General features: G+C 46.2%; 1 protein-coding gene across 3 annotated transcripts in view; it reads left to right on the top strand.

Moving 5' to 3' along the window:
* Positions 1 to 25807, top strand: part of LOC138515785 (transmembrane protease serine 11D-like) — a 739714-nt gene that overhangs the window by 673933 nt on the left and 39974 nt on the right. For all 3 annotated transcript variants that reach the window (XM_069630499.1, XM_069630501.1, XM_069630500.1), the window contains exon 11: positions 7509 to 7651. In XM_069630499.1, the coding sequence (XP_069486600.1) occupies positions 7509 to 7651 (143 nt within the window). The remainder of the gene's footprint in view (positions 1 to 7508; positions 7652 to 25807) is intronic.

Here is a 25807-nt window from a genome sequence, read left to right as displayed (position 1 = left end):
GTTTTTCCATTACCTCCAACCTCGTAATGAGGCCCGAAGAGTCTGCAGGGAGCCAGGACAGCCAAAGTCAATTGGAGCACAGTTTATAGAGCTGAGGCACTTCTTAGAAAGCAAAGTCTTGCACAACATTAGAGAGTTTGTTGAAGGAAAATCACTGTAGGGTCACAAGCTGTTACACGTGTGAAGGGTGGAGCTGAAATCAACTCTAGCAAAGTAGCTACTCCAAATCTCAACTGAGAAGAGCAAAGCTAAAGACACTGAGGTAAGTACCCCAATCCGGAACAGTACCTTTGGTTAGAAGAAGAGTGGTCCAGCTGGCTTCTGTCTGGTTGCAGTGATGCAGATCCTGTGTTCCTGGGCCGCAGTCGTGGGGACAAGAGGGAGGATGCCTGGAGGACTACTGCGGCAGCAATTCAGAGGTCGGCGGCAGCTACGGGCTCTTTTCAGATCAGCGGCACTTCGCGGTTTCAGCACATGGTAAACAGCACCGCTGCGGATCTTCGATACCGGTTGGTCCTCCTTCACTCCGAGGGTCCTGCACTCTGGTGAGAGGACTAAAGCTCTTATCGTCCTGCTTCTGGAGGGTCCCGGGGAGACTCCTGGAGCTTCTGGCCAGATATCAGACGTTGCACTCGACTACGGGTTTCTCGACCCCTGGCACTCGGTTCCTGCAGCAGCAAAGAAGTATAGCCAGTCAGGGATGATGGACCAGTGGAGTTTGTCTCGAAGTTAGTTGGTCCCACTAATCAAAGAAAAAGGATTAGAAAAAGGAGTTTCAGCACAGCAGCAGGGCTTCACCGGGCAATTGAACGGTCCAGGAGGATGCAGCAAGCTTTGTTCACGGTTTCTTCGTCGGGTTGTTCTTCCCAGTGGTCGACTTTTTCTTCAGTCCCAAAACCCTCGCCTTTAAGCAGGTTTCTCCCATTCATGCACAGCCTAGCTGTCACTCAAACAGCAGGGTGGCTGTTCTTAAAGGACTGCCAGCCAGACAATCAGGACTGGTGGATTCAGGCATTCCTATCGACAAAGGACAGGGGAGTTTCGAGAACCTCCCTCACTTCCTGCCCTTCCAGACACCCTAGAGCCAGAGTCGGGTTTCAGTACTGAAGCCCACCAAAGGCAAAATGAACAAAAGGCTCAAAACTGGCTTGGCACTCAGAGTGAAAACCAGGAAAGACCTCACAAACAGAAAATGGTGAAAAAAGAAGACTGGGGCCATTTTAACACAATGGTCACACATGGGTGCTATAGGCAGATGAGGATTCAGCCTCTGGTAGAAAAGCACAATGGTAGGAAAATTAAACCACTGCCTCCAGCCATTTGAAGTCATTAGGGTAACATGAAAAATGTTAATGCGTAGGTAGGATAAGGGGCTACTAAGTAACCCCCTACACTCCACATAAGATGGTGTGTGCTGGACCTACAAAGAGAAAAGGTAAGTAAAGTAAATTTCACTTCACTATTCTTGAAACCCGTAGTTCACACAAAACCTTCCACATCTCCATTGGCTTGGGGCCATCTTGGCATTATGTGGTGATATCGTATGTTTAGATCCTGTAAGTAACGTTTGAATTCTTCCCCTTGGAATGGAGGGCCATTGTCACTTTTTATTCTTGTGGGTAAACCGTGTGTCGCGAACATTTTTTCAATCATTGGAATTACCACTTCCGCGGCTGTTGAGTTCACTATCTCTACTTCAGGGTAGCGCGAATAGTCATCAATAGCCACTAGGAGATATAAGTTTTCCTGTATTTTGCAAAAATCAAGGCTGATAGCGTCCCATCTTCCACATCCTCACACTGGTGACTGAATCGGCGTCGGGTGTGGTGGGGCACCAGTGATTTGGCAAGGTAAGCACGTGTTGATGAGTTTTTCAACCATGGCATCGATTTGTGGAAACCACACTCGGTATCTGATGCGAGCTTTTGTTCGTGCCATTCCTTGGTGGCCTTCATGTGCCAACGCTACTATTCTTTCTTGAAGACTCATGGGGATGATAATGCGTTCTCCTCTAAGGATCAGGCCTTGTTCTGTGATAGATAAGTCTTGCCGTACTGTGAACATCCCTTCAAGAAATGTTTTGGCTTCTTGTGTCTTGTTATGAATGTTCTTCAGGAAAGAATTCCATTCACCTGATAAGATTGTGTTTTTCACCAAGTCGCAACATTGGTCTTTGCGTGTTTCCTCTGCAATCTCCTCGCTGCTGACCGCTTTTGGTCTCATTTCACACACCACTTGGCATATGTTTTCTTCTGTTTCTGCTGCCACTTGGACCTCCTGTGTGGTTGCTTCTCTGGGATGCCTTGACAGAAAATCTGCTGGATTTCCAGTTCCTGGTTGATATTTTAGTTCAAAGTCATATTGTTGCAGATGCAAAAGCCATTTTGCAATCCTGGCCGGAGGATGGGAGGAGGTGCCCATGAATATGGGTAATAAAGGCTTATGATCGGTATATGTTGTGAATTTCCTGCCATACAAATATATGTGAAAGTGTCTACAACCCCATAAAACAGCAATGGCCTCCTTCTCAATATGAGAGTATCGTTGTTCAGTCATAGTGAGAGCTCGTGATGCATATGCTATCGGCCTTTGTACCCCTTCTCTTGTCACCTGAGTCAGTATGGCTCCCAGACCTACGGGACTGGCATCAACATACAGCTCTGTAGGAAGTGTGGTGTCATAATAGGCCATTTTGGTGTCCGTTGATAAGGATTCTTTAATGTTTTCAAATGCGTCTTGACACGCTAGCCCCCATTCCCACTTTGTGTTGGTTTTAGTGAGCTCACGCAGTGGTTCCGACAGTGTAGCTAGCTTCTTGATAAATCTTCCACAGTATGTGGCCATCCCTAGGAAACTGCGCACTTCCGTCGGTGATGTAGGGGGACTGGCTGTTTGAATGTCAGCAACCTTCTGTGGGTCCGGCGAGATGCCCGTACTACTGAATGTATAACCGAAAAAAGACAACTGTTTTGAAAAATTCACATTTTTCACGGTGGATGGTTAGTCCAACACTTTCCAATCTGCCGAGGAGCATATGCAGTCTTTTCAAGTGTTCGGGCCTCATTACACGGATGGCGGTAGGGATTTACCGGTACCGGTAAAATACCGGTACCAGTAAAACCCTACCGCCTTACTACGAGGTCCCTTAGCGGGTTGGTGCTTTAACGCCTGCTTTTTGCAGGCGTTAAAAACCAACCCGCTAAGTGACCTCGGAGCTAATTACGGCACCGCAAAATTGCAGTGCCGTAATTAGCGCCTTCCCCATTCCCATAGAGCCCTATGGGGCAGAAATGGGAATGGGGAAGGGCAATGGCGGAAGGGGGATTTACCGCCCCACCAACCTTGGAATGGGGCGGTAAATCCCTTTTCCGCCAAGGCGGTGCCGGTATTTTACCGGCATGAGCCATGGCGCTAATAGCGCCATGGCTCACCGCCTTCCGTGTAATGAGGCCCTTCTTCTCTGTCAGCTGCATGGATTAAAATATCATCGCTCACATTTAACACACCCGGTATGTCCCTTATGAGCTCTTGAATAGTCTGCTGAAAAACCTCAGCTGCTGAGGAGATCCCAAAACTTAAACGTTTGTATCGTCGCAGACCAATATGTGTTGAAAACGTTGTTATGTACCGGGATTCCTTATGTAATCGTAGTTGGTGATATCCAGCCTTCAAATCTATTTTGGAGAATACTTTTGATCCCGTGAGATCAGCCACGATCTCATCCAGTGTTGGCGTTATGTGTCGCTCCCTCTTGATTGCAGCGTTGGGTAACCTCATGTCTATGCAGATGCGGACCTTCCCTGGCTGTTTTGTTTTTTTTGTGACAACCATTGGAGAAACCCAAGGTGTAGGTCCTGTTACTTCTTCGATTATCCCGGCCTTCTCAAGTGTTCTTAGTTCTTTTTCCACTTGCTCACGCATATGGAATGGTGTTCTTCGGTGTCTGACAGCCTTTGGTTGTACGGATTCATCTATGTGGAGTTTAATGGATTTTCCTTTTAAACACCCGATTCCTTTCAACAGGTTAGGGTACGTTCCCAGGAGTTTTTCAACCTCTTGTGCTTCATTCACTTTGCAAATGAATCTCACCAACCCCAGATCTTCTGCTGCGTCACCACTCAAAAGGCACTCTATGCCAGCATTTACTACATATATTTTGGATGTTAAACTGCTTTCTCCATGCTTAAGAGTGGTGCAGAATCTGCCCACCACAGGTAAGGGTTTCTTACATCCAAATGCAAATAGTAGCGTGTCCGTGTTTTTGAGGTCCGGCTGAGGCTGTAGTAACCGGAAAGTGCTTATGGGCATAACATTGACTGATGCCCCCGTGTCGATGGTCATCCACACGTGCTGGTCCTGGATCATGACTTGGCATTTTCGTCTCCTGCGGCCTTTTCTTGACGTGGCTTGTCGGTGATTAAGGGCTGAGACCATATATACTTTTCTCCCTTTTCTCCAATTTTCCTTGATCGCCTCTTGAGGTGCTGCATTCATGTCATCTCCTTCGTCGTCAGTGGATGAGTTTGTGGCCTCTATTTGTCGGGCTCCAGCTTGTTTCTTTTTCTTGTTCCCACTTTTCTCATTGGCGTGGTTTGTTTGTTGATGGTTGAGCTCCTGATGACCGGCATACTTTTGCATAGTGGTCCATCCTACCACATGCACCACACGTGGTCCCTTGTGCCGGGCAGTTTTGTCGTCCATGTCGAGGACCACCACACCATCCACACTCCATTGGCCCTGGAATTCGCGGTTGCCATCGGGTATGTATAGTGTTTCCCCCAACCTCTTCTTTTGTTGAGTGACGATTGGCGACATGAGCCACTATGGTTGTTGTGAGGGCAGGTTGTAGTTTTTGAAGCGTTGTGCCCATGTGGGCGGCTCTGGCATGTGCTAATTCTCTCTGGCGACCCAATTCCAGAATGCGTGTTAGCGTGATACCTCTTTCACTTAATACCATCCTTCTCAACTTTTCCGATTGGATGCCATTCATTATTTGTCTCCTAATTTCTTTCTCAGTGTCTGTGAATTCACATGAAATGGCTAATTTTCTGAGCCGGGTGTGGTATGCATCAAGGGTCTCCTCCTCTGCTTGAATTGTTGTACAGAATATGAAAGTCTCATAATCCGGGTTGAGTTGTGGGAGAAAATGGGCCGTTATGGCATCCTTGGCCTGTTGGTAAATGTCCTGGCCATCGTCAATGGTTAGTGAGTTGAAGATTCGCAGTACTTCATCCCCGACATTTAACAACAAATGTGATCTCATCTTCCTGGCAGTAGTAATATCTTTACAATCCATAGCCATTTCAAATTTCTGAATCCATAACTGCCATCGGGGGCCAACCGATGAAGGATCCGTGAACGGGTCAAATGGCTGTATCATTATGGATGAGCTGCCCTGTGATCGAGTTTGTGGCGTTGACACAGATAGGTTGGCTGCAAGTCTAGATGGTGTGCTCGGCCTGGGGGTGGACATTCCAGTGGCCATGGCGTGGCCTCCCTCTCCCCTGCCAGGGAATTTCTCCTCACCTCAGAGCATTGACTGTGGCTCCTCCTGCGGGCGATAATTTACAGCTGGTTTCAATTGGACTTGGGTTTGTTTTCCAATGTTCCTGACACCATCAGTTTATGTGGACCTGCTCACTGCTTTCCTTGTACCTGTGTGTTGGCCCATCAATGTCCCGGGTTTGCTGGGTTTACAGAGGTGACTTGATCACCATTTGACAAATCACAGCGTGCGCGCGTGATGGCTGCTTATGAAAGAAATTTTTTTTTTTTTTTGGTTTTTTTTTTGGGTGGGGGGGGGGGGGTTTGTCATGTGGCCCACCCCCACCGGGTGTTCAAAAATTATGTGCGTCGCTTAAAGCGCACGTCCGACGATGTGTGGCACACGTGTTCGGATCCCGTTCCTCGTCGCCAATGTTGCGTTCGGGCCTAGCGTAGTGCCGGCTTGGGCCCGAACGTGAGTGGCCGTGTGTGTAGGCCGCTCTGGCGTCGCTCCAGCAGGAGCTGACAAGAAATACGCACACACGCCGGTAGCTTTGTGCCCCAGAACTGCCTCCTTCACCAAGGGGCGGAGCTTTTATTCACTTGCCCTGCGTCACCGCGTAGCGGGACGCAGGGCGGAAACACAACAGTGGTGAAAGTTTAGAGGAGGTTTCAACATTACAGGAGGGTGGACAGAGTTGCCTTAAGCAGGAGAAGGTGGTGACAAAGACAATAAGAGCTGGAAGGAACAAGGAGATCGAGTTGGCCCAGGTCAAATCCAGAAAAAGGGAGGAATTATGAAACCAGGCAGGGAGAGCAGGATTTGTGAGGAACCTAGAAGAAAGGAGATATAGGGGTTCAACCCTAAAGGTGGCGCAAATGCCTGGAAGTAGATTCTGGTAGTGAGGACTACCGGCTCTAATTCCAACCCCTGGAGAAACTCAAGTTGCACCTACTGCTGGTGGAAACGATGCAGAATGCATTAACAAGGATTTCAAGAAGTCAACTTAGATCTGAACTTCTTAAGGACACTTAGTACTGAATAGCTACAGCTATCTAGTCAACACAGAGTCGCAACCACCCTGGGGTAAGTTGAGTTGGTAACCAAGGGCGGCGGGAGACCTTTATTTGCTACACCTGTTACATTTCCATTTGCTAAATTGGCTTGTGTGTTGACCGTTTGCCATGTAAATATGAAGAGTGTAACCCACAATTTCTGAGTCCAGCCATTTCTGCAACCTACCCGGGCACTGTGATACGACATATGAAACTAAAGGCAGCTCCCACATCATCCATCTAATCCCCCCACTCTGGAGGCCCCCATCCTTTTTCTTGCGAGCTGTGGCTAAAGAGAGAATTTCTAGGAAATAAGGATTTTAGGGAGTGGCTGCTTGTATGTGTAGTCCGACCCACCTACTCACTGCCCACAGTTTCCTTTTCTCCAGATCAGCGGAGGACACTGAGGTGAGAGAAGGCATGTGTGACCGTAAAATGCTCTCATCTTTAAAGCCCAATTCCCTGTCAAAAGAAAATGTAAATTCCTGATGGGTACATTTAGCGACCTAGGGCATGCACTAAGCCCAACACCCAATACATTTTAAGATGCCAAGCTCCTAGATGAAAAACCAAGTCTACTGAAGGGTTCAATTTGGGAAAGAACATCTCTTCAAAAGAATTGCAATGTCGTTGATACTGAAGTCTTACAGGCCGATCTACTAACATAAAGCCCTTCTTAGAAGGAAGTATGGGTACCTATCTTGGCAGAACCCCTTGATTGCTGATCTACTAGTTCCTTGACAGTTATAAATCACTTGGAGGGTACCAGTGAGTTGTTGTTATTCAACTTAATGATATTGATTTGATCAGCTTCAAAAGAATGACTGGCCAAGTTGGCGCTACTGGCATTTAACCACAACCCACAAAGCAATTTCTTACCCTCTTTTGTTCCCAAATTTCTGTCGATTGATGCACTCTGAAATACAAGCTATCCTTTGACCCCTCACAAATGATTCCTTTGTGTTTAGGTGACTACTCCCCAACCCTTCATCAAGGACAAATTAGAATAATTGATACTGAAGAATGCATGCAATCTGTGGAGTATATCCAACGGGTGACATCCTCAATGCTGTGTGCTGGGTATATGAATGGAACAGTTGACACCTGCCAAGTAAGTTACATTCTCCACAAGAAAACGTAAAGAGCATGAGCAAGAGCATTCTCAGTGGGCTGAAAGCCTCCGATCAAAAACTGCTCAGTCATTCTAAAATGAACAAAAAAGGATGTATTTATCAATGTAATTTGTGGCAATCTATATATATTCCTCAGACCACCAGTAGGTCACTACAGAGAAAGTGCTTACGATTCATAAAATACATTCCAATGTTTGCATGTATCTTATGCTATGATCCAGTGGGTGATGGAAGGGGTGGGGGAATTGCGTAGTGCTTTGACATTGTGAACAATGGTCACACTTAAAAGCACTACAGCTGCAGAACATGATATTGCTTAGTATCAAAGTGGTTTGTAGGAGGTTTTGTCTTCTGGGGCAAATTCTGGATTTGACGGTATTTTCTTTTTTTAAAACCTTTATTTAGTTCTGACATAGCAATTAGATAGTAAACAGGTATAAAATATTCATACATTTGGATATTTGGATGAACATTATTAATATAAACTGTGTTGTTAATAATGATATGTCTCAATTATTCGCTAACAGTCTTTCTAGTTGTCCTCTTCGTCTGAGCTTGGTGTCTGAGCTTGTAGATATGATCTCAGCGGGGCCCATATATCCTTAGGTCTGGAGTGGGGTTGTATACCTTGCACGTAAATCTCCTCATGTTCTTGTGTTATGGCTAGTTGTCTAAGCCAGTTTTGGAGCGTAGGGGCGGAGGTAGATTTCTAATTTAGTCTCTTGGCTATCGCCCCTGCTACTGCGAACAGTCTGCGTGTCTTAGTCGAAGCTTTTCCAATGTATCCAAACAGGTATTTCTGTGGGGTTGCCGGTATGTGCATCTTCAGTATGTCGCTTATCTTCTCCGCTACATTTATCCAGAATTGATGAATTGGAGGGAGTTCCAATACATGTGTAGTGCATCTGCTTCGATGGTTCCGCATTTGGGACATCTTGCTTGTTTAGTGGGATCAAATTTGGCCATTTTTCTCAGGGTGATGTGTAATTGGTTCAGGATTTTGTATTGGATTAAGCGGAAATTCGCATTAATGGATATGGCTTTAGTGTACCTGCAGTAGTGCGTCCATTGTTGTTCATTAATGTGAACGTTAAGATCTTCCTCCCATTTGGTTCGCATTGTGTTAGCTGAGGGGGTGTGAGCTTGTACTTTCTTGTATATTTCGGAGACGCTGCTTCTGAACCCTTCCGTAGTAAGAATATCTGTAAGGAATATGTGTATCGGGGGTTCCGTCAGAAATGATGGCCAGATTGCTTTGCATGCTGCTTTCAGTCGATGGTACTGCATTATTGGGATCAGGCCTTTACCTGTTCTCTCCCGTAGCTCTGACATAGTGATGAATTGTCCTTCAGGGAAAAGGTCTCCTAGTCTGGCTCCACGTTCCGGGTCCCAGCGGTTTTGTATAGTCCGATCAAGTGTCGGTTCAAGATCGTGGTATGCCCATAGCGGGATGTGTGGCCAGTATGGCGTGTCTCATTGGAATCTTTGTAGGATCTGCATCCATGCTTTCACCGTGGTTGACACTGGGTCTGCGACCACCCTTTCTTCTTTAACTTTCGTGAATAGCATGCTCCGTAGGTCATTTGGGGCTGCAGCGATCTCCTCGATGTGGATATGTGCATATTGTTCAGTGTTTTGGAACCAGAATTTGGCGAACTGGGCTTGTGCCGCTTGGTAGTATAGTAGGTAATCTGGTGCCGCTAGGCCTCCTGTGTCATAATGTTCGCATAACTTGGTCCAACTTGCTCTGCGTGTGTTTCCACCCCATACGAAGTTCGCACTGCTTCTCTGTAGGCTTTCGAAGAATTTACGGCCTGGCCATATGGGTATTCCTCCGAAGAGGTATAGCAGTTTGGGGACGATTATCATCTTTAGTAAGGATATCCGGCCGTATATGGATAACGGTAGCTTCGTCCAGAGGCTAAGTTTGGTTACTATTTGCGTCAATAGTGGGTCATAGTTGGTAGAGTATAATGTGTTTTTATCCGTTGCCATTATAATTCCCAGGTATCTTGCGGTGGTGGGCGACCAGCGGAACTGAGACATTGATTATATTTGTGAGATGGCTTTGGTTAAGGGTATTATTTCGGACTTACTTTGATTTATCCTATATCCGGAGTACTTCGTGAATTCTGCAATGTCTTGCATGATCGGGGGGAGATTTGTTTCTGGGTCTCGGACATAGAGCATAGTGTCATCTGCATATAGTGAGATGAATTGAGGTTTGCCCATGATGCGTATCCCTCTCCAGGCGTGTTTGGTTCACAGGAATGCTGCCATTCCCTCTATTGTGAGCACAAAGATCAATGGGGACAGCGGGCATCCTTGTCTCGTCCCTCTTTGTAATTCAAAGGTATTTGAGATGGTCGTGTTGGTTCTGACTCTGGCTGTGGGGTTGCAATATAGTGTCCGTATGCATCTGATGAATCCCGGTCCGAATCCCATTTTTTCGAGGATGGCGTACATGAATTTCCAGGAGATGGAGTAAAACACCTTTTCGGCATATAGAGTTACTGCAATTGTTTTTTTCTTTGGGTCCATTTGTGATGAGATCGCAAAGAATCTGCAGAGATTTAGGGCAGTGGAGCGGGATGAGATGAAGCCGGATTGGTCCGGATGAATCAATTTATTCATGTACGGGTTCAGTTTGTTGGCGAAGGCCTTGGCTATAATCTTTGCGTCCACGTTAATGAGAGATAGAGGTCTATAGGATGAAGGATCGTGAGGTGGTTTATGTGGTTTTAACAAGACTGTAATTATGGCTTCTCGTAGTGTAGGCGGCAGCACCCCTTTTTCTAACGTCTCCTCCCACACTTTCAGGAGCCGAGGTGCTAGTTCCTGGACGAATGCTTTGTATAAGTCTGTCGTGATGCCATCTGCCCCTGGCGCTTTGCCCATTTTTAAGTCTTTGATGGCTTGCGCTATATCCTCTTCAGTGAGCGGTATGTCTAGGGCTAATTTGTCTTCTTCCGTGAGTTGCGGGAGTGAATATGAGACCAGGTGTTGCTGAAGCTCATCTCGTGTTTTTTGGTCCTTATTCTGGTATAGTTCCTTATAGTATTTGAAAAACACTTCGTTCATCTCCTTTTGATTCGTGAGTGTTCTTCCCTGTTCATCTATGATACTGGTTATTTGTCCTTGCCCAATTTCCGACCTAATTAAATTGGCCAGGAGTTTTCCTGTTTTGTTAGCCTCACCGTACCTCCTGGCTTTGACTGGGCGTATCATATAGTACACCTCCTGGTCCGCTAGTGTTTTGAACCTTTCCGTGACCTCATGTAGGAGGCTCAAGGTGTTTTGCCCTGGGGTGATGGTTTAAGCTTCTTCTGCCTCCTTTATGCAGGTTTCGGTGTGTGTTAGATTTGAGCGGATCTCTTGTAGCTTACCGTGTACTGTGGCGATCAGCAGTCCTCTCAGCCATGCCTTAAACGTTTCCCATACTGTGGTGTATGATGACACAGAGCCTTCATTGTTCTCAAAAAAGGATGTTATTTCGATGCAGAGCGTTTCCACCAGATCTTCGTCTCGTAGGATGTGCGGTGGCATTCTCCACATTCGAGGGGCTCGTGGTGCAGTGTCAAGGGATATATCTAGGATGATTGGGGAGTGGTCCGAGAGGGTGCGGGGCAGTATTGTAGATTCTTTGGTATTTTGGATGCAGTCCGTGGAGCATAGCCAGTAGTCTATGCGGGAGCTAGACCCATGAACGTGCGAGTGGAATGTAAATTCTTGTTTGTGTGGGTGAAGCACTCTCCAAGTGTCCGATAGTAGTAGCTGGCGCATGGCTTGCTTGATAGTTGCTGCTGTCTTACTCTCTTTACGATTATTGGTGGTTGTTCTATCCATTTCAAGGTTTAGAATGGTGTTGAAGTCCCCACCCCAGATTACTTTTTCTTCGCCTGCGGGTAATATCAGCGTCAGTATCTGGCGGTAGAACTCCGGGTTGTCTACGTTGGGACCATAGGTATTGAGGAGTATCACGTCTTGTCCGTGGAGTGTTCCCCATATGATCACATATCTACCTTCTGGATCGCATTTGGTTTTGGTTACTACGAATCCTACTTTACGGTGAATGATTATCGCCGTCCCTCTGGATTTTGAGGAGTAGTCGGTGGTAATCACCTGTTGGCCCCATGTGCGGTTGAGGGATGTGACCACTTTTTCAGTTGCGTGCGTTTCCTGCAGGAAGAGGATGTCAATACAGTGTCTAGTGGCGTAGGCCATAATTTTCCTGGATTTGATTGGATTGGACAGGCCTCTTACGTTCCAGGACATGAGCCTAGTGCTCTTTGTCTTATCGTGGGTGGCCATTAATCACAGTTTTCGGGATGTGTTCATCGTTTGAGTAGTTCAAGTATGTATCTTTCAGGTTTTGCCTTGTCAGGTTTTTATATTCAGCTTGAGGTAAACTAGGTTTTCCTATTTTGTAACAAACTTTTGTAACTGTGATCCCATTTCCTTTAGGATCAGACGTAACCTGGCAACAAGCCTGTAACATTCCCTTCCCTCCTCCCTCACCTGCCCCCCCAATCGTGTGGTGTATCCCTATGAACTAGTTGCAGCATTTCAAGGTGTGGGGGGTTGCATGGCCCGCTTTCTGCTCCGGAGTCGTGGCTGATTTTTGCTTATGTGGTTGGTGCATTAATTTCCAATTTTTGTTTCTGTGCTTGGGTAGGTAGGTTTGGAATCTCAGGTGCCATGTTGGGTTGCCGGAATGTGCTGTTCAATGTATGCACTGGCCTCCTCGAAATTGCGTTTTGCCATTGTGTTGTACCCGTAGTTTGGCTGGGGACAGCATTGCGTATATTATCTTCCTTTCTCTGAGTGTTTTTTTTATCGGGTCAAAGAAGCGCCTCAAAGCCTGGACTCCCGATGAGAAGTCTGGATAAATGTGTATGAGGTTGGAGTCGTAGGAGAGGGGCGCATGCTCTTGCGCCAATTTGAGGATGAGGTCTCGGTCCCGGTAGTTTAGTATTCTTGCTATGATTGTTCGGGGTGGTGCGCCTGGTTTAGGTGGAGGTGCTAGGGTTCTGTGCGCCCTTTCGACCAGGAATTGTTTCGAGAATGGTGCTTTGGGAAACAAAGATTGTAGCATGTCTTCAAGACAGTGTTCCATGGGAGTGTTGATTTTGTGTTCTGCCACCCCGACCACTCTAATATTATTCCGGCGTGAGCGGGATTCTAAATCTTCTCATTTGTTTCAAATGGTTTTAATGTCTTTCTGGATCTGTTCTATAGTTTTGTTCTGCCCAGCAGATGTGTCTTCAAGGGTAGATACTCTTTCTTCTGCTACTCCGGAGTTGACTTTTCTAATGTCTGCTCCTATCGATGTAATGTTTTCGCCTATGTCATCAAGTTTGGAGTTGATCGCTAAGAAGCCTTTCTCCATAGCTGCCATATATGGGGCCATGTTTGCTCTGTCGGATCTGATGCGGGGTCCCTCTGGCTGGATGTCTGCGCCGTCTCCAGGGCTGATGTAGGAGTGCTCGCAAACGCGTCCATGGGGCCTCGTTTTTTGTTTTTCACGCCTCCCATCAATCTTGTGTGTTGGCCTCGTTTTCTACCTGTGTTCCAATGTTGGGAGGGTGGTCTGGAGCAAAGTACAAGGAGTTTTAGAGAATAGTTCACTTCTGTAAATAGACCTGGTTGCTGGATAGGGGTGTCTTCTCCTAGTTGGATTGGTGAGGGTCTGGGGTGCTGGCGTTCAGTTTTATGCGCAGTGCTGGCGGCTGGGGTGTTGATCTGTCCCCCCCTGGTGAAGTAGATGTCCCCCTCCAGGGTGGTGAGGTCTGGCGTTTGTGGTTTCCTCTCCCTGTGTCCCAATCACTCCCCGTCCCTAGGCTCCCCATGGGGGTGTAAGTGAAATGTCTTGTGGGTTACTTAGTTTTAGTGCCCCAAGAAGAGAGAACACCCTCCCCTCACGTCCCTCATACCTTCTTGGTCTGATTCGTACCGTTCCTCGTTGATGGGGGAGCGCGGCACTTGGGTAACGTGTGTGCGTGGCGTCTCAACCCTGGGTATTGAAGTCTCGCTGAGGGGGGAGGGCGTAAGTTCGTTTCAGCGGGTGTCAGCCCGGGCCATAGGAGACACGGCCCGGCGCAGGTTCAGCATCCCCGCCGGCCGCTCCGCGTCTCACCCGCGGCCCGGGGCTTCAATTCTCTCGTGTCTACCTCCGGGTATCCGCCGTTAGATAGTGTGGGTAGCGTAGGTCTGGATGTACTCCCGCTTTCAGGCTTCCGGGGGATGTCAGGCTGTTTCCCCGGTCGTGGCAGGGGCCGGTACGCACCTCTCTCCTCTCAGTGTGTCGCTAATAATGCAGGTTCTGTTTTTTGGCACGCACGCAGCGTCCCAGCCGTCTATCAGAGTCGCGGCTCCGTAGATGTCCATTCCCTGTTTCAGACCGAGTGGTCTCTGAATCAGCTGCTGTCGAATCGTTTTCGTAGGGACTTCGCTAGTGGAGCACCGACGCAGGATTTTTATCAGAGGATCTCTGTCGGCCACGGAGCTCACGGGTTAAGCGGCCATTTTGTTCGGCATACAACAGCGCCCCCTTGACGGTATTTTCTGACCATGGTATTTTGGCTGTATTTTGGCAGTAAACTGGCCTTACCATTAGAGGTAGTTCAGTATTACCCTATTTTGGTGATAATATAGTGTTAGCTTATATTGACGGTACATTTTAGTGGTATCTTATTTTTGTGGTGTAGTGATGAGCATGTCCTTTATACTACCGTCCCATAATACTACAAACTTCCCTTGCCATAATTGGGATACCCCTTGGCTCACTATGAAGAACCCCTGGACCTAGCACACCTTCAGGGAACCCAGTGAGTTTATTCAGAATGTGACGTATTGCATGTAGCTCATGTTACTGACTTATTTACATCCAGTAACCTATGTGCCTTAGATGACACTGCTTTCTCTTCAGCATGCAGAGAAAAGCCCATTCACACACACTCTATCTGTCTCATCTGCATGGATTTACTCTTTTCACTAACATTGTCCCAGATGGTAAATGAGGTAGCACATTTTCTTACCACAGTGGTATGACACTAGGATCACCTACTGACTTTTCCCCCTAACACAGCGATCGTCAGAGGCAATAATTAAACACAAAAACCAAGCAACAGCCTCGTTCTGTTTTTTTTTATTTTTTAATGCTAATATGGTTTGATTACCACTATTATGTTGCACTAATAAAAAGATAAAACAATACATCACATAATCTCAGTTACATGTTCTTACCAACAGTGAGCCCAACTCCGACTCTCTGAGAGATAGAAAGAAAACAACACATGGCAACATGGAAGAAATAAAAAGAGTGTATGCAATTTTTCTGAAACAAATGCAGCAAGAAAGAGATCAAAATAAAGCACATCGCAAAATGAACTTAGTGTTCAGCACTTTCTTACCCAGTGCAGAAATGCAGAGAGAAACATGACACATTTCTTTCAAACCTAACTCACTACACTGTCTGCCAATAAGTACATTGTCTTTCATTCATTTGGTTTTATACACACCTCAATTATGACCTAACTCACCAGAGTATGCAAAGTCTGAATCTCTTGCTGCCGGAGCTTTATCTATGCAAAGCTCCCTCACACAGCCGCTGGTTGCAGCCTTTGGACTTCCTTCTACTTCGATGCCAGCAGCCCGACACCCCTTCTGCATGGCCTGCCAGCTGTCTTCAATCTCTTCCAGCAGCAGCAGTCCCCGGACACACCATCCCACAGTGTGCTGACAGGAACCTAATCTCAGACTGACTAGCACACCCCAGTCCAGCTGATTAAATCACCTCTGCCTGTCTGACAAACTTAGATCAGCCTCTTCTGACGTGGTTCTGCCACCCCTTGATTTTCACCAATCACATTGCAAGGGTTTTCATGTAACAATTAATTTCCTGCGAGGACAATGGAAGTTCTTAACCTGCACAAAAAACGTGCACAAAACAAACAGCCCTTCTGCTTTTTTCTATTGTGCATCTCCCCATATAAAAACCCAAAATGAAATGGCTTTCAAACTGTGCCTACCAAACTGCATTATAAAGTTCATTGGGACTTTTTATTAGTTGTTAGTTGTTTAGATATTTCCAATGCAGTTCCACACAGATATAAAAACATTCAATTTGTAAATATGCACGCTTCTGCATTTTAAAATGACTGCCCCCTTTACTGAATGCTTTTGAAGCAATACCCTATTTTACTGGCTTGCTGCTAAAATCGTTTTGCTAAATGCTTTTAAAAATAATACTAATTTTACTGGCTTGTTGCTGAGAAAAGCTGTCCCTTGCACCCATTTCGAAATAGCTGCTTTCACATACTGCCAATGAAACACCCATTTTTGCTTCCCTTGGAATCTGTACACATGTACTGTTGTTTACATTACTATTTGCCTGAATACATCCCTACAGGTTGGATATACTTCCCCCGCTACAGATGCTGCCTTTGTACCTCTAAATTAGGATCCCTCCACCCCCCTTGTTGGTAGAATGTTGTTTTAGCTACAAAGTTGTCTCTGTATGTGCTCAGTTGGTGTGAATGCCATTAGTTTGGTAGGCCATCACCTAAAATTCACTGGGCGTTAATGCAGCGGTAGAGTGTGGGTGGGCTTGTAGGATATCTGACTTACATATAATTGCTAACGGAACAAAAAAACATAGTAGGTCAAAGAAGAACATGTTGGGCATTTGATTTGTTTGACACTGAATCTCATTATCTTTCTAGAGATGGGCTTGCTTCTCTGGAGGTAAAGGGACAACATGTTTATTTGGTAATGCAACCACTCTTAAAACCTATAATTGTTTAAAAAGATGAGAAGACACTACGAATACATCCTATGCAGGGTTGTGTGGGTTTGCTAGTACCTTTCAAACTTCAAACATCTTGGGCAACTTTTTCCTCTTTATTGGGAATGACTGAAACATTGAACATAGCCCACTGGTAGTTGTATGAGTTGAATCTGAGATACAACTAGGCCAAGAAAATTGAGTTTTCTTTTCAATACAGTTGTTTGTGCTGAGATGTTTAGTTAGTGGGAAATGCAGGGTAAAGACTTCATTGAAATGGATTTACCTGTTTCCATTTTGCAGCAAAATAAAATGAAGGAACTGCATCCTGCATCAAGTTAAGTCTCCAGACAAATATCAGCACCATTTTGCTCCTTAAACATTAGACATATCGCATTCCCCAATCTTAACATCACCAGAGATATCATTACATATTCACATATCCAAATGGCAGCCATGTTAATGTTGTCCATTCACTACCTAAAGTCTGTGTATGTAAAAAAGAGTAGACGACTCTGAGAATAGAAACATAACACATTACTAGACAGGTGATGATTAGTCTCTCATGAGAATGAATAAATAACAATTTAATAGAAAATTGGTCAGCCTTTATACGGAAGCTGAAAAGGAACTAACTGTAAACATAAATTTGCGTACAATTTCAAAATTAAATCTCCTTTTCCTACATATCATTAAGGGTGAATCCGTACAATAATCAAGAAAAAAAGAATATAAATATAATCTTAAAAACATCAGCAGTCATTTTCCCTAGGACCACACAATGCAAGCCACCCTCACTATTCTGTTTTTCCATAAAATGGAACACCATCGGTGCCGGCTCATTCTTTGATCTAATTTTAGACCTGTTCTCAATTATTCTCATAATAACTGGCCTAGCATTCTCATATTAACTGGCCTTGTGGTCATACCTATATAGTCACAGCGGCAAGAGTACAATCATACATCTCACATGCCAGCTAAGAAATCTGGAGTACCAGGGGTTCTTTCAAACTTTTTTCCTCATTAAGGAGAGATATTGAGCTTGAATAAATGTATTTAAGGACGAAGTAAGCTTCCAGTTATTCTAAATTATTGTTTAAAATTTTATTGGAATTTTCAGAAAACACATTAACATAGATTAACTTCTCTGTTATCCGAATCATGTAAGAGAAGCTCCCTTTCAGAGTAGTAGATGGTTTAAGAGATTTATAGAAGAAACCAAGTGGGTCTGTTTGATCATCCTCCCTGGAATACACAAGTTACCCAATGACTTTAGGATCTTTTCAGCAATAAATCCTGTCTTACACATAAAAACACAATCCCCTCCACTTTCCTAGCCACTCTACTCCTAGCCATCAAAATATGCCTTACAGGTTCCAACATTATACCTGTGTTGGTATTCAAAAAGTGGACATATGATGGAAGAAAATACATCTTTTTCTCATTGTGCCCAGTTTTTAGCTCTATAACTTGAGTGAGAAAAATACTAAAGACATTTTCCTGCGGTTGAAGTTGTAGGGCAAAACTTCTCGGCCGCAGCTGGTGCCCTCAATTATTAATGATCACGGCCAGACTCAAGGTCTCTCAGGAGCTTGAAGGTATGCACAACCAACCAGTAAGGACACAATCCACTGGCAGGGTTTGACCATACAGCAGAGTGCCTCTCCCTGCCAGAAGTGCTACAAGACACACCTCCTATCTGCAACTTGGGATTCAGGATACAGGAGCTGTAGAGGATGACAATGGCAGTGTGTAAGTACAGGAGATGGTACGGGAATTATGCAGTAAGTTGACAACACTTATGAGATCGAAAAGTACCTTTACATGTGAAATAACAGCAAAGAAGAAAAACAATCCTGATCCTGTCTTCAACAAATGTCATAGATGATCGAAATCATATAAGGAAAGTCCTGAATTCTTCTACTAACTAAATACCTAAGTGACTAGGAAAAGAAACAAGATACATCAAATCCAGGGTTTGATGCAATGAGAAGCATTGCGAGAACGCTACTGCTGTGTCTCGTTGTGCTAAATATGGATCAAGGAGGATGCAGCAATCACGTGATTTCTGCAGCGGACCGAGGACATTGGATCCTCCAGGGAAGCCGATGAGTGTTGGAGTAGTAGGTTGTGAAACCAAGATGCCTAACATCAATTTAATCCATTCCACAGCATGGGTAATATGCCAACACAGCCTAGGAATATTGCCAAAGCAAATCGGCAGCCTCAATGGGCCTCATTACGAGTTTGGAGGTAGCCATGCCGTTTTTAGCGACATGGCTACCCCCAAACTCGGGCCTGGGTCCCGTAAAATGGGAATTACTGGCCATTCTGACCTTTGTGGGCCCGGCAATTCCCATTCGCAGGACCCGCCCCGGTACGTCCCCATTCCCATTGAGCCCCCATGGGGCTCAATGGGAATGGGGAGGATGCTAACAACGGTCCCGTTAATAATGGGACCGTTGTTAGCATCCTGTTCTGCTAGCAGGTTCCGCTCTGCACGTCTGGTCTGACCAGGGTTACAGGGCAGCCACGCGAGCAGCACTCGTAATGTGGCAGTAGAGTGATAACGGCGCCGGCAGCACTACCGGCGCCGTTATCACTCTACCGCAGGGTCGTAATGAGGCCCAATGTCTCTTTTCTATCAGTCTCAATACTTCAATTAGTTTCGCTTAACAGACTACTGGGTTCATATGTACCAGCCATCTTGGAGTCCTCCAGCTCTACATTGGCATTACAATAAATGAAATCCCCCATCTCGAATAACAACACAAGCTTGAAAATTAAATTTTGCATTCACCCTCAGGGCTAGATTAAGGATTCCAGAATCAGACAGTGTGTGTTTGGATGACTATCTTCCCTCCAGGCCAACACACTTTGACATCAGAACCTGGTCTGTTGAGTAGATGGTGTCTATTTTTCCATTTAACTTGTCCAGTGAATCCTTTAATAATTCAACTACTGTTTCATTATAGAGAGCTGGTTGGCGCAACGCTCTCAATTCTCCATACAATTTGCACACTCCTCTATGGTAAAAGCACTTAATGCCCAAGAATCGGTCTGATCCTGATCATGAGTCAATATAGTGAATAGAACGGAGGTGACTTTATTGCATTGTACAGGATCCGGCAATGATTTACTCAACTCATCGAAAAAAGTAGAAGCTATATTTAATACACTATGAGGCTCATTACAGGTTTTCCAGTATCCCACCGGTATTAACAGCGGGATACCAGCGTAACTGACTTACTGTCTCCGCCGCCCGATAAACTTGTATTACCGGGATATTTCAGGCAGCAGAGTGGCGGCAAGTTCCCATTCCCATGGATCCATGGTGCCAGTGATTCAGGCATTTTTTTGACAGTGTGGGCCTAATCTACCAGCAGGTCAGACCTGCCGAGTGATCCGTGGCACCCACCGCAAACTTGCAGTGTGCCGGTTCAGAAAAAATGCAGGAGACGTGTTAGGACAGTCCAACTATGGGCTGAGTACAACCATTCAACTGAGACAGTACAAGACTCCACTCTTACTATAAGGCTGTACCACCTTAGTATATGGTAGCATAGATATGGGAGCCAGGCTTATCTTAGGAGGGAGAGAGGTCTGTAGGAAGGTGCAAAGAACCTGTATTATACCAAGGGTTCAACAAAAACACAACCATAAGTTTTATAAAAAATAAAGGTTTTTTATAAATACAGTTAGGCCAAGTTAAGTCTTGGGGTAAGGACTTTGTCATAGAGTCACAAACACATTATAAAAACACAACACATTGCTTGAAGGTACACAGACCCAAGCATAAACCTTGTTTAGAAAACAAACAGTATTTCTAGGCAAGTCAGACCTTATCAAACACATTTAGTATACGACACAACTGTTCATGGGGAGTAAAACCATAAGTTACATTCTGATTCATCATATGACAATACATCAATTCGACAATTGTGTAATTTGCCAAAAAACACATAATATCCCAATTTATGATATAAAGGATAGAAATGGATACAGAACATAGTGCAACAATTAATACATCATATTGAGCATCTTGTTGTGCTATCATGTTATGCATAGAGTGAATACAAATACAGACAACATTCTAAAAAGCAGCTGGGGCTGTACACCATAATGCACAGCACATGATATAAAGCATCGCATCATGTTGCGCATCTCATTATACCATCGTATTATATGGACAGTGGGTAGATAATACAAAATGTTGTTATAAAAATAATTTAGAGCTGTACTTCATAATGTCCAGTATGCGTAAATAAGTAGGATCCCGGTCAGTCCTGGTTATAATCCTCCTAAGTGAAACAATTAGTAGGGCAAGACAGCAATATACAGAGTGAGGCAGAGTGACTGTGTGCCGCCTACAGTCTGTTGCTATTCTTACTGAAGAGCGTCACCTGCTTCTACAAGAACGCTGCGGTCTGCGAAGCCGAGGCGGAGTGAGGCAGAGTGACTGTGTGCTGCCTACAGTCTGTTGGCTATTGTTACTGAAGAGCGTCACCTGCGTCTACAAGAACCCCACGGTTGGCGGAGCTAGGCAGAGTGACTGTGTGCTGGCTACAGTCTGTTGTCTATTGTTACTGAAGAGCGTCACCTGCTTCTACAAGAACCCCACGGTCGGCGGAGTGAGGGAGAGTGACTGTGTGCAGCCTACAGTCTGTTGTCTATTGTTAATGAAGAGCGTCACTTGCTTATACAAGTACGTTGCGGTCGGCGGAGCTGAGGCGGAGTGAAGCAGAGTGACTGTGTGCTGCCTACAGTCTGTTGTCTATTGTTACTGAAGAGCGTCACCTGCGTCTACAAGAACGCCACGGTCGGCGGAGCTAGGCAGAGTGACTGTGTGCTGGCTACAGTCTGTTGTCTATTGTTACTGAAGAGCGTCACCTGCTTCTACAAGAACGCCACGGTCGGCGGAGTGAGGCAGAGTGACTGGGTGCAGCCTACAGTCTGTTGTCTATTGTTAATGAAGAGCGTCACTTGCTTATTCAAGAACGTCGCGGTCGGCGGAGCTGTGGCGGTGTGAGGCAGAGTAACTGTGTGCTGCCTAGAGTCTGTTGTCTATTATTACTGAAGAGCGTCACCTGCTTCTACACAGAGGTCAGCAGAGCCGAGGCGGAGTGAGGCAGAGTGACTATGTGACCGTGTGCAGGGCACAGAGTAAACGATCCAGTCACTCTCCCACTCCGCCCTTGATAACAGTGCCATTGTGGTATTGTCAATCATCTGCGGTCACTGGCCAGAAAGCAATGGAGTCGTTGCTGCCGTCGCCCGCTCCGACGTAGGAAGAGCATATTGCCGTGACGACGGGTGAGTGCTCGATCGCAACTAACGAAGGAGACGGATTTGGAGCTAAAATACCTGCTGAGTTTGCAAACGCCAGCGAAAGTGAGAGCAGGAGATCGGAGGATGCCTGCTGCCCTCGGGAACATTCAGCGCGGAGTCCAGCGGATGACAAAAGATCAACTATACACCTTGAGGTGAGCACCGGGAACTATCCTCCACCTATCAGTATAAGCATACTGGTGGCCGACAGCACGGCAGCGTATATCGATAGGACTGCTGAGTTGGAGAGTACCCGGTCTTTCTCACCCTCCTCCCTGTGTGAGGTACCAAGTATGGGTCTGCCTGCCATGCGGTTGGTGGATCACAACTCTGTAACATGTGACAATGATATTGGGGACTTACCGATACGACCTACTGCAACAGCCAATATTGAAGAAACAACGACCCAGCATGTCTCTGAGGGGGAGACCGTACTGACATTGTCAAAGGTGGCCTCTTGGGAACCAGTCCCCCTCCACGCCAACTGTGGCCTTAGACAATCTGCCCACGCCCTTGCTATCAGGGTTGGGGGTACAACAACTGTCCAGAGACATAATGGATGGAGGTGGGAATGTAGAGGAGAACAACATAGGACGACCAAAGGATCAGCCCTCGAAGGTGATCTGCGGGGGCAAGTCAGTCCTCTGTAATGCGCTAACCACTAGTCTGACATTGCCAGCACACTCTAAAAATGGGCACTGCAACATTTGGAAGCCAAAAGGACTGGTACTTAGTCGAGGTACAGAAGAAAGTGTCTTTTCCTATAGACACCAGGTGAACTCTGTTCAAAATGCTCAAAAGGCTCCAGCAAGCAAACTAAGCTCTATGGAAGAAACCCCGGATCATTTGCTACTGCAGGGTACACTAGGAATAGACCAGCTTGACCAGCCACATTGTCTACCTGCACTAGCTCAAAAGTTGAACAACGTAACTCATGGAACACACCAACCTACTCAATGGGAGTGGGAGATAAGAAATGCTGGAACAAAGAAGATAGACTTTGCCACTCCAGTCCTTGTACACCGAACATTGTACCCCGCACTGACTTCCAACAACAGGCCCTTAAGATCAAATAGGGTCAATGTAGCGTGCCTCTACAAAAGATCCAGACTGGAACCGATAGAATCCTTGTGGGAAGGTCTGACAGCGACTACTAATCAGGTATCAACACAGACAGGGCAGACAGCATGCGTGACCTTCCCACTGAATCAGCCACCTACACAAATACCACTCAAACAGAGGTGCCGGATCTACTTCCGGACCAGGGAATGGTGGGAAATGGTGGTTCGTGTGAGAAGGACTTCCAAACTATAGCTACTTTGACAGCAATTATGTGTCCTTTCATGAAGTTATGTGAGCAGATTGGCGACCAATTGAAGGATCAGACCACCATGCTAGCCATGTTGCATTTCAAGGCAATATACGTGGAAGGCTTTGTAACAGGGATACAAAGCATTCTGGACAATAGCATGGCGAAAGTAGCTGACCTCTTACACACCATTTTAGATCCGATCATCAAAGAGAAGCTAAAATGGATAGCATCAACAGTACTAAAATGGTCGGATAGTGAGACACCTGAGAATCTTCAGTTACCACAGACTTTCCCGTTGGATAGGCCCCCGGAAACTGCTACTCGATTAGACATCCAATTGAACCAATCTAATCTGGGGACAAGACCAAAAGAACCCCATGGAACCCTAATGCCACGAGAGGCAGTGTCTGGAAGCAATATAACGACCATCTGCAGCCCCAACATCCATCGGAACCAAGGCTGGGTCAGGGGTTGGCTACTAACCAAAAATAACGAGCACCCAACAAGAAACCCGAGGCTCTACCTACCTAGAGACAAAGACCAAAACATAGACCTTGAAAACGACTTATTGCCATCATCGAAAAAAATATGCCAGATATTTGCAAAGAAGCAATCAGTCACAAAGGGCAATGGTATATATCAGGAGGAAAAGCTCCACGACAGTGTCGAAGACCACACGAAATCCGCACTTGAAAAGTTACAGTATTATAGGCTCCTTGCCTCCTTCCGTGCTATGAGGCCCAGCTTTCCTGATGAACCCCCTGACTCTCCCGAAGTCGCCTATATTGCTAACTCCAGTGGCACTTGTGGGGTGGTTTCATCTCTTTACAAGCTTTTGCTGGCCCGGATCCCCCGCCCCCGACAAGCCCGTGCGCGTGCTGAGTGGGCAAATGAGATGGGCATGGAAATCTCGTACCACCTATAGAAAAAGATGTGTTCCCATACCAAAAGGGTATCCCTTAACTTCTGCTATCGTCTCATCCAATTCAAACTGCTCAACAGATTGTACTATACTCCTCACCGGATCTCCAAATTTGCTGGTACTGACACACACACATGCGCCCGATGCTGTCATGATGCATGCCCCCAGACATCAGGAGCAGACCAGCCTACCCCAGTGCTGGCACCCATGGGGACCTTTAAGGCCCTTGGCGCCAGGCTCATATTATTCCATCTTGTTGCAGGGAACATGGAAACACACATAGCCCATCCTGAAAGAACTGAGCCATATAGCCTAGCTTCGGGTGTGGCTGGAAGGACTACTTTACCTGGGACTACTTGTGCAGGGTGTGGCTGGAGGGACTACTTTACCTGGGACTACTTGTGCAAGGCTATATAAACCACACCCTAAGGACAGAACACGCTTCCCGTTATTCTGCACTCCTGCAGCGTAACGCTCACTGTGTCTGCTTAGCTACAGTTACCCGGTCTTCAGCCAGGCCTGCCTTGGGAACCACGAACCACCAGCACCTGTGGAGAAAGGATAGGAAGAGAGAACAAGAACAAGAGCCGCGATTGAGTCCTTGCCTGAGAAGTAGTCCATCCGAAAGGCCTTTGCTTCTGCCGCTCTCAGGATCGTTGCATCTGCAGAAAGGAAACACATGCATAGAGAGCCAATACTCACCTGGAGGCTGCGCTCTTCCTGAATTCCATTGAAGCGGTTCACGGGCTCGCCGCTCCGGAGTCACACCGCGCCTGCAGAACAGAAAAGAAAGAACAGCAGGTTAGTCGCGCAAAGGAAAAGAACCATTTTGTACATTTCAATGCCACGCTCCTGCGCTAATACACACCCGCTGGAATTCTGCTCAGCGCCGTGGGGAGACGGCAATCCTTCATCTGGCACCCTCCTAAGCCGCACCTGTAAGAGAATAAGAACAAAAGTGAGAACTTTGGCAACTAAGAACATTTAAGCAAACTATACCAAGAGTCTATTGGCATAGAGACTTACCTACAGAGTCACAGTTGTTCAGGACTCCACTACAGCCCGCAGGATGAGTGACGCAACTAGATCCAGAAGAGAGGCTGGAACATACCGCGCCCCTGCATTCAATTGCAGGACGGAGAGCCCACCATTAAAACACCTAAGGTGAGGCCTAAGCAGAGAGTTACGGGAGGTGGGAGGTGGGTTTCACATTCTAGGCAAACACTCCCTATGAAGAAGTAGTGAGACAGAGAAGACACGTGCAGGCATTCATCCCTCAGCTTCGTGCAACGCACGTGCAGACATTCATCGCTCAGCTTCGTACGACGCCCCCGTGGAGACCAGGTGAGCATAACAGAACACAAACCCCTACACAAATCCTCTACCTGAACGTCATGAAAACCTCAGAGACTGACCAGTTAGCCCAGCTTTTGGGGGAACTCAGGGCCGAGGTGCATTTAGCTCGGCAAGAAACCAATGCTTTAAGGAGAGAACTGATTGTGGCCAAGGATCGCACAGATGACCTAACCAGACAATTGCTTCAATCACAGGCTGGCCAAACACTGTTACCTGGAATGAGGTCATCAGTCCCAGCTCCATCAAGTAACCCTGTACAGGTGGTCCTTCCGGGAGCCGTTCCTTTGGCTCCCCCTGAACGCGTTGCAGGAGACCCAAAAAGGTATTCGGTTTTTATGAACCAGTGTCGTCTTCATTTCCTATGCAGGCCAGCAGCCTTTCCAAACGACCAATCAAAGGTAGCCTTTCTGCTTTCATATCTCAGTGGCAGT

This window comes from Ambystoma mexicanum, chromosome 6q (genome assembly GCF_040938575.1).
Source record: "Ambystoma mexicanum isolate Mex_15411 chromosome 6q, UKY_AmexF1_1, whole genome shotgun sequence".
NCBI classification, from domain to species: domain Eukaryota; kingdom Metazoa; phylum Chordata; class Amphibia; order Caudata; family Ambystomatidae; genus Ambystoma; species Ambystoma mexicanum.
Note: the sequence above shows the minus strand (reverse complement) of the source record. Positions and strands in the feature narration are given on the sequence as shown.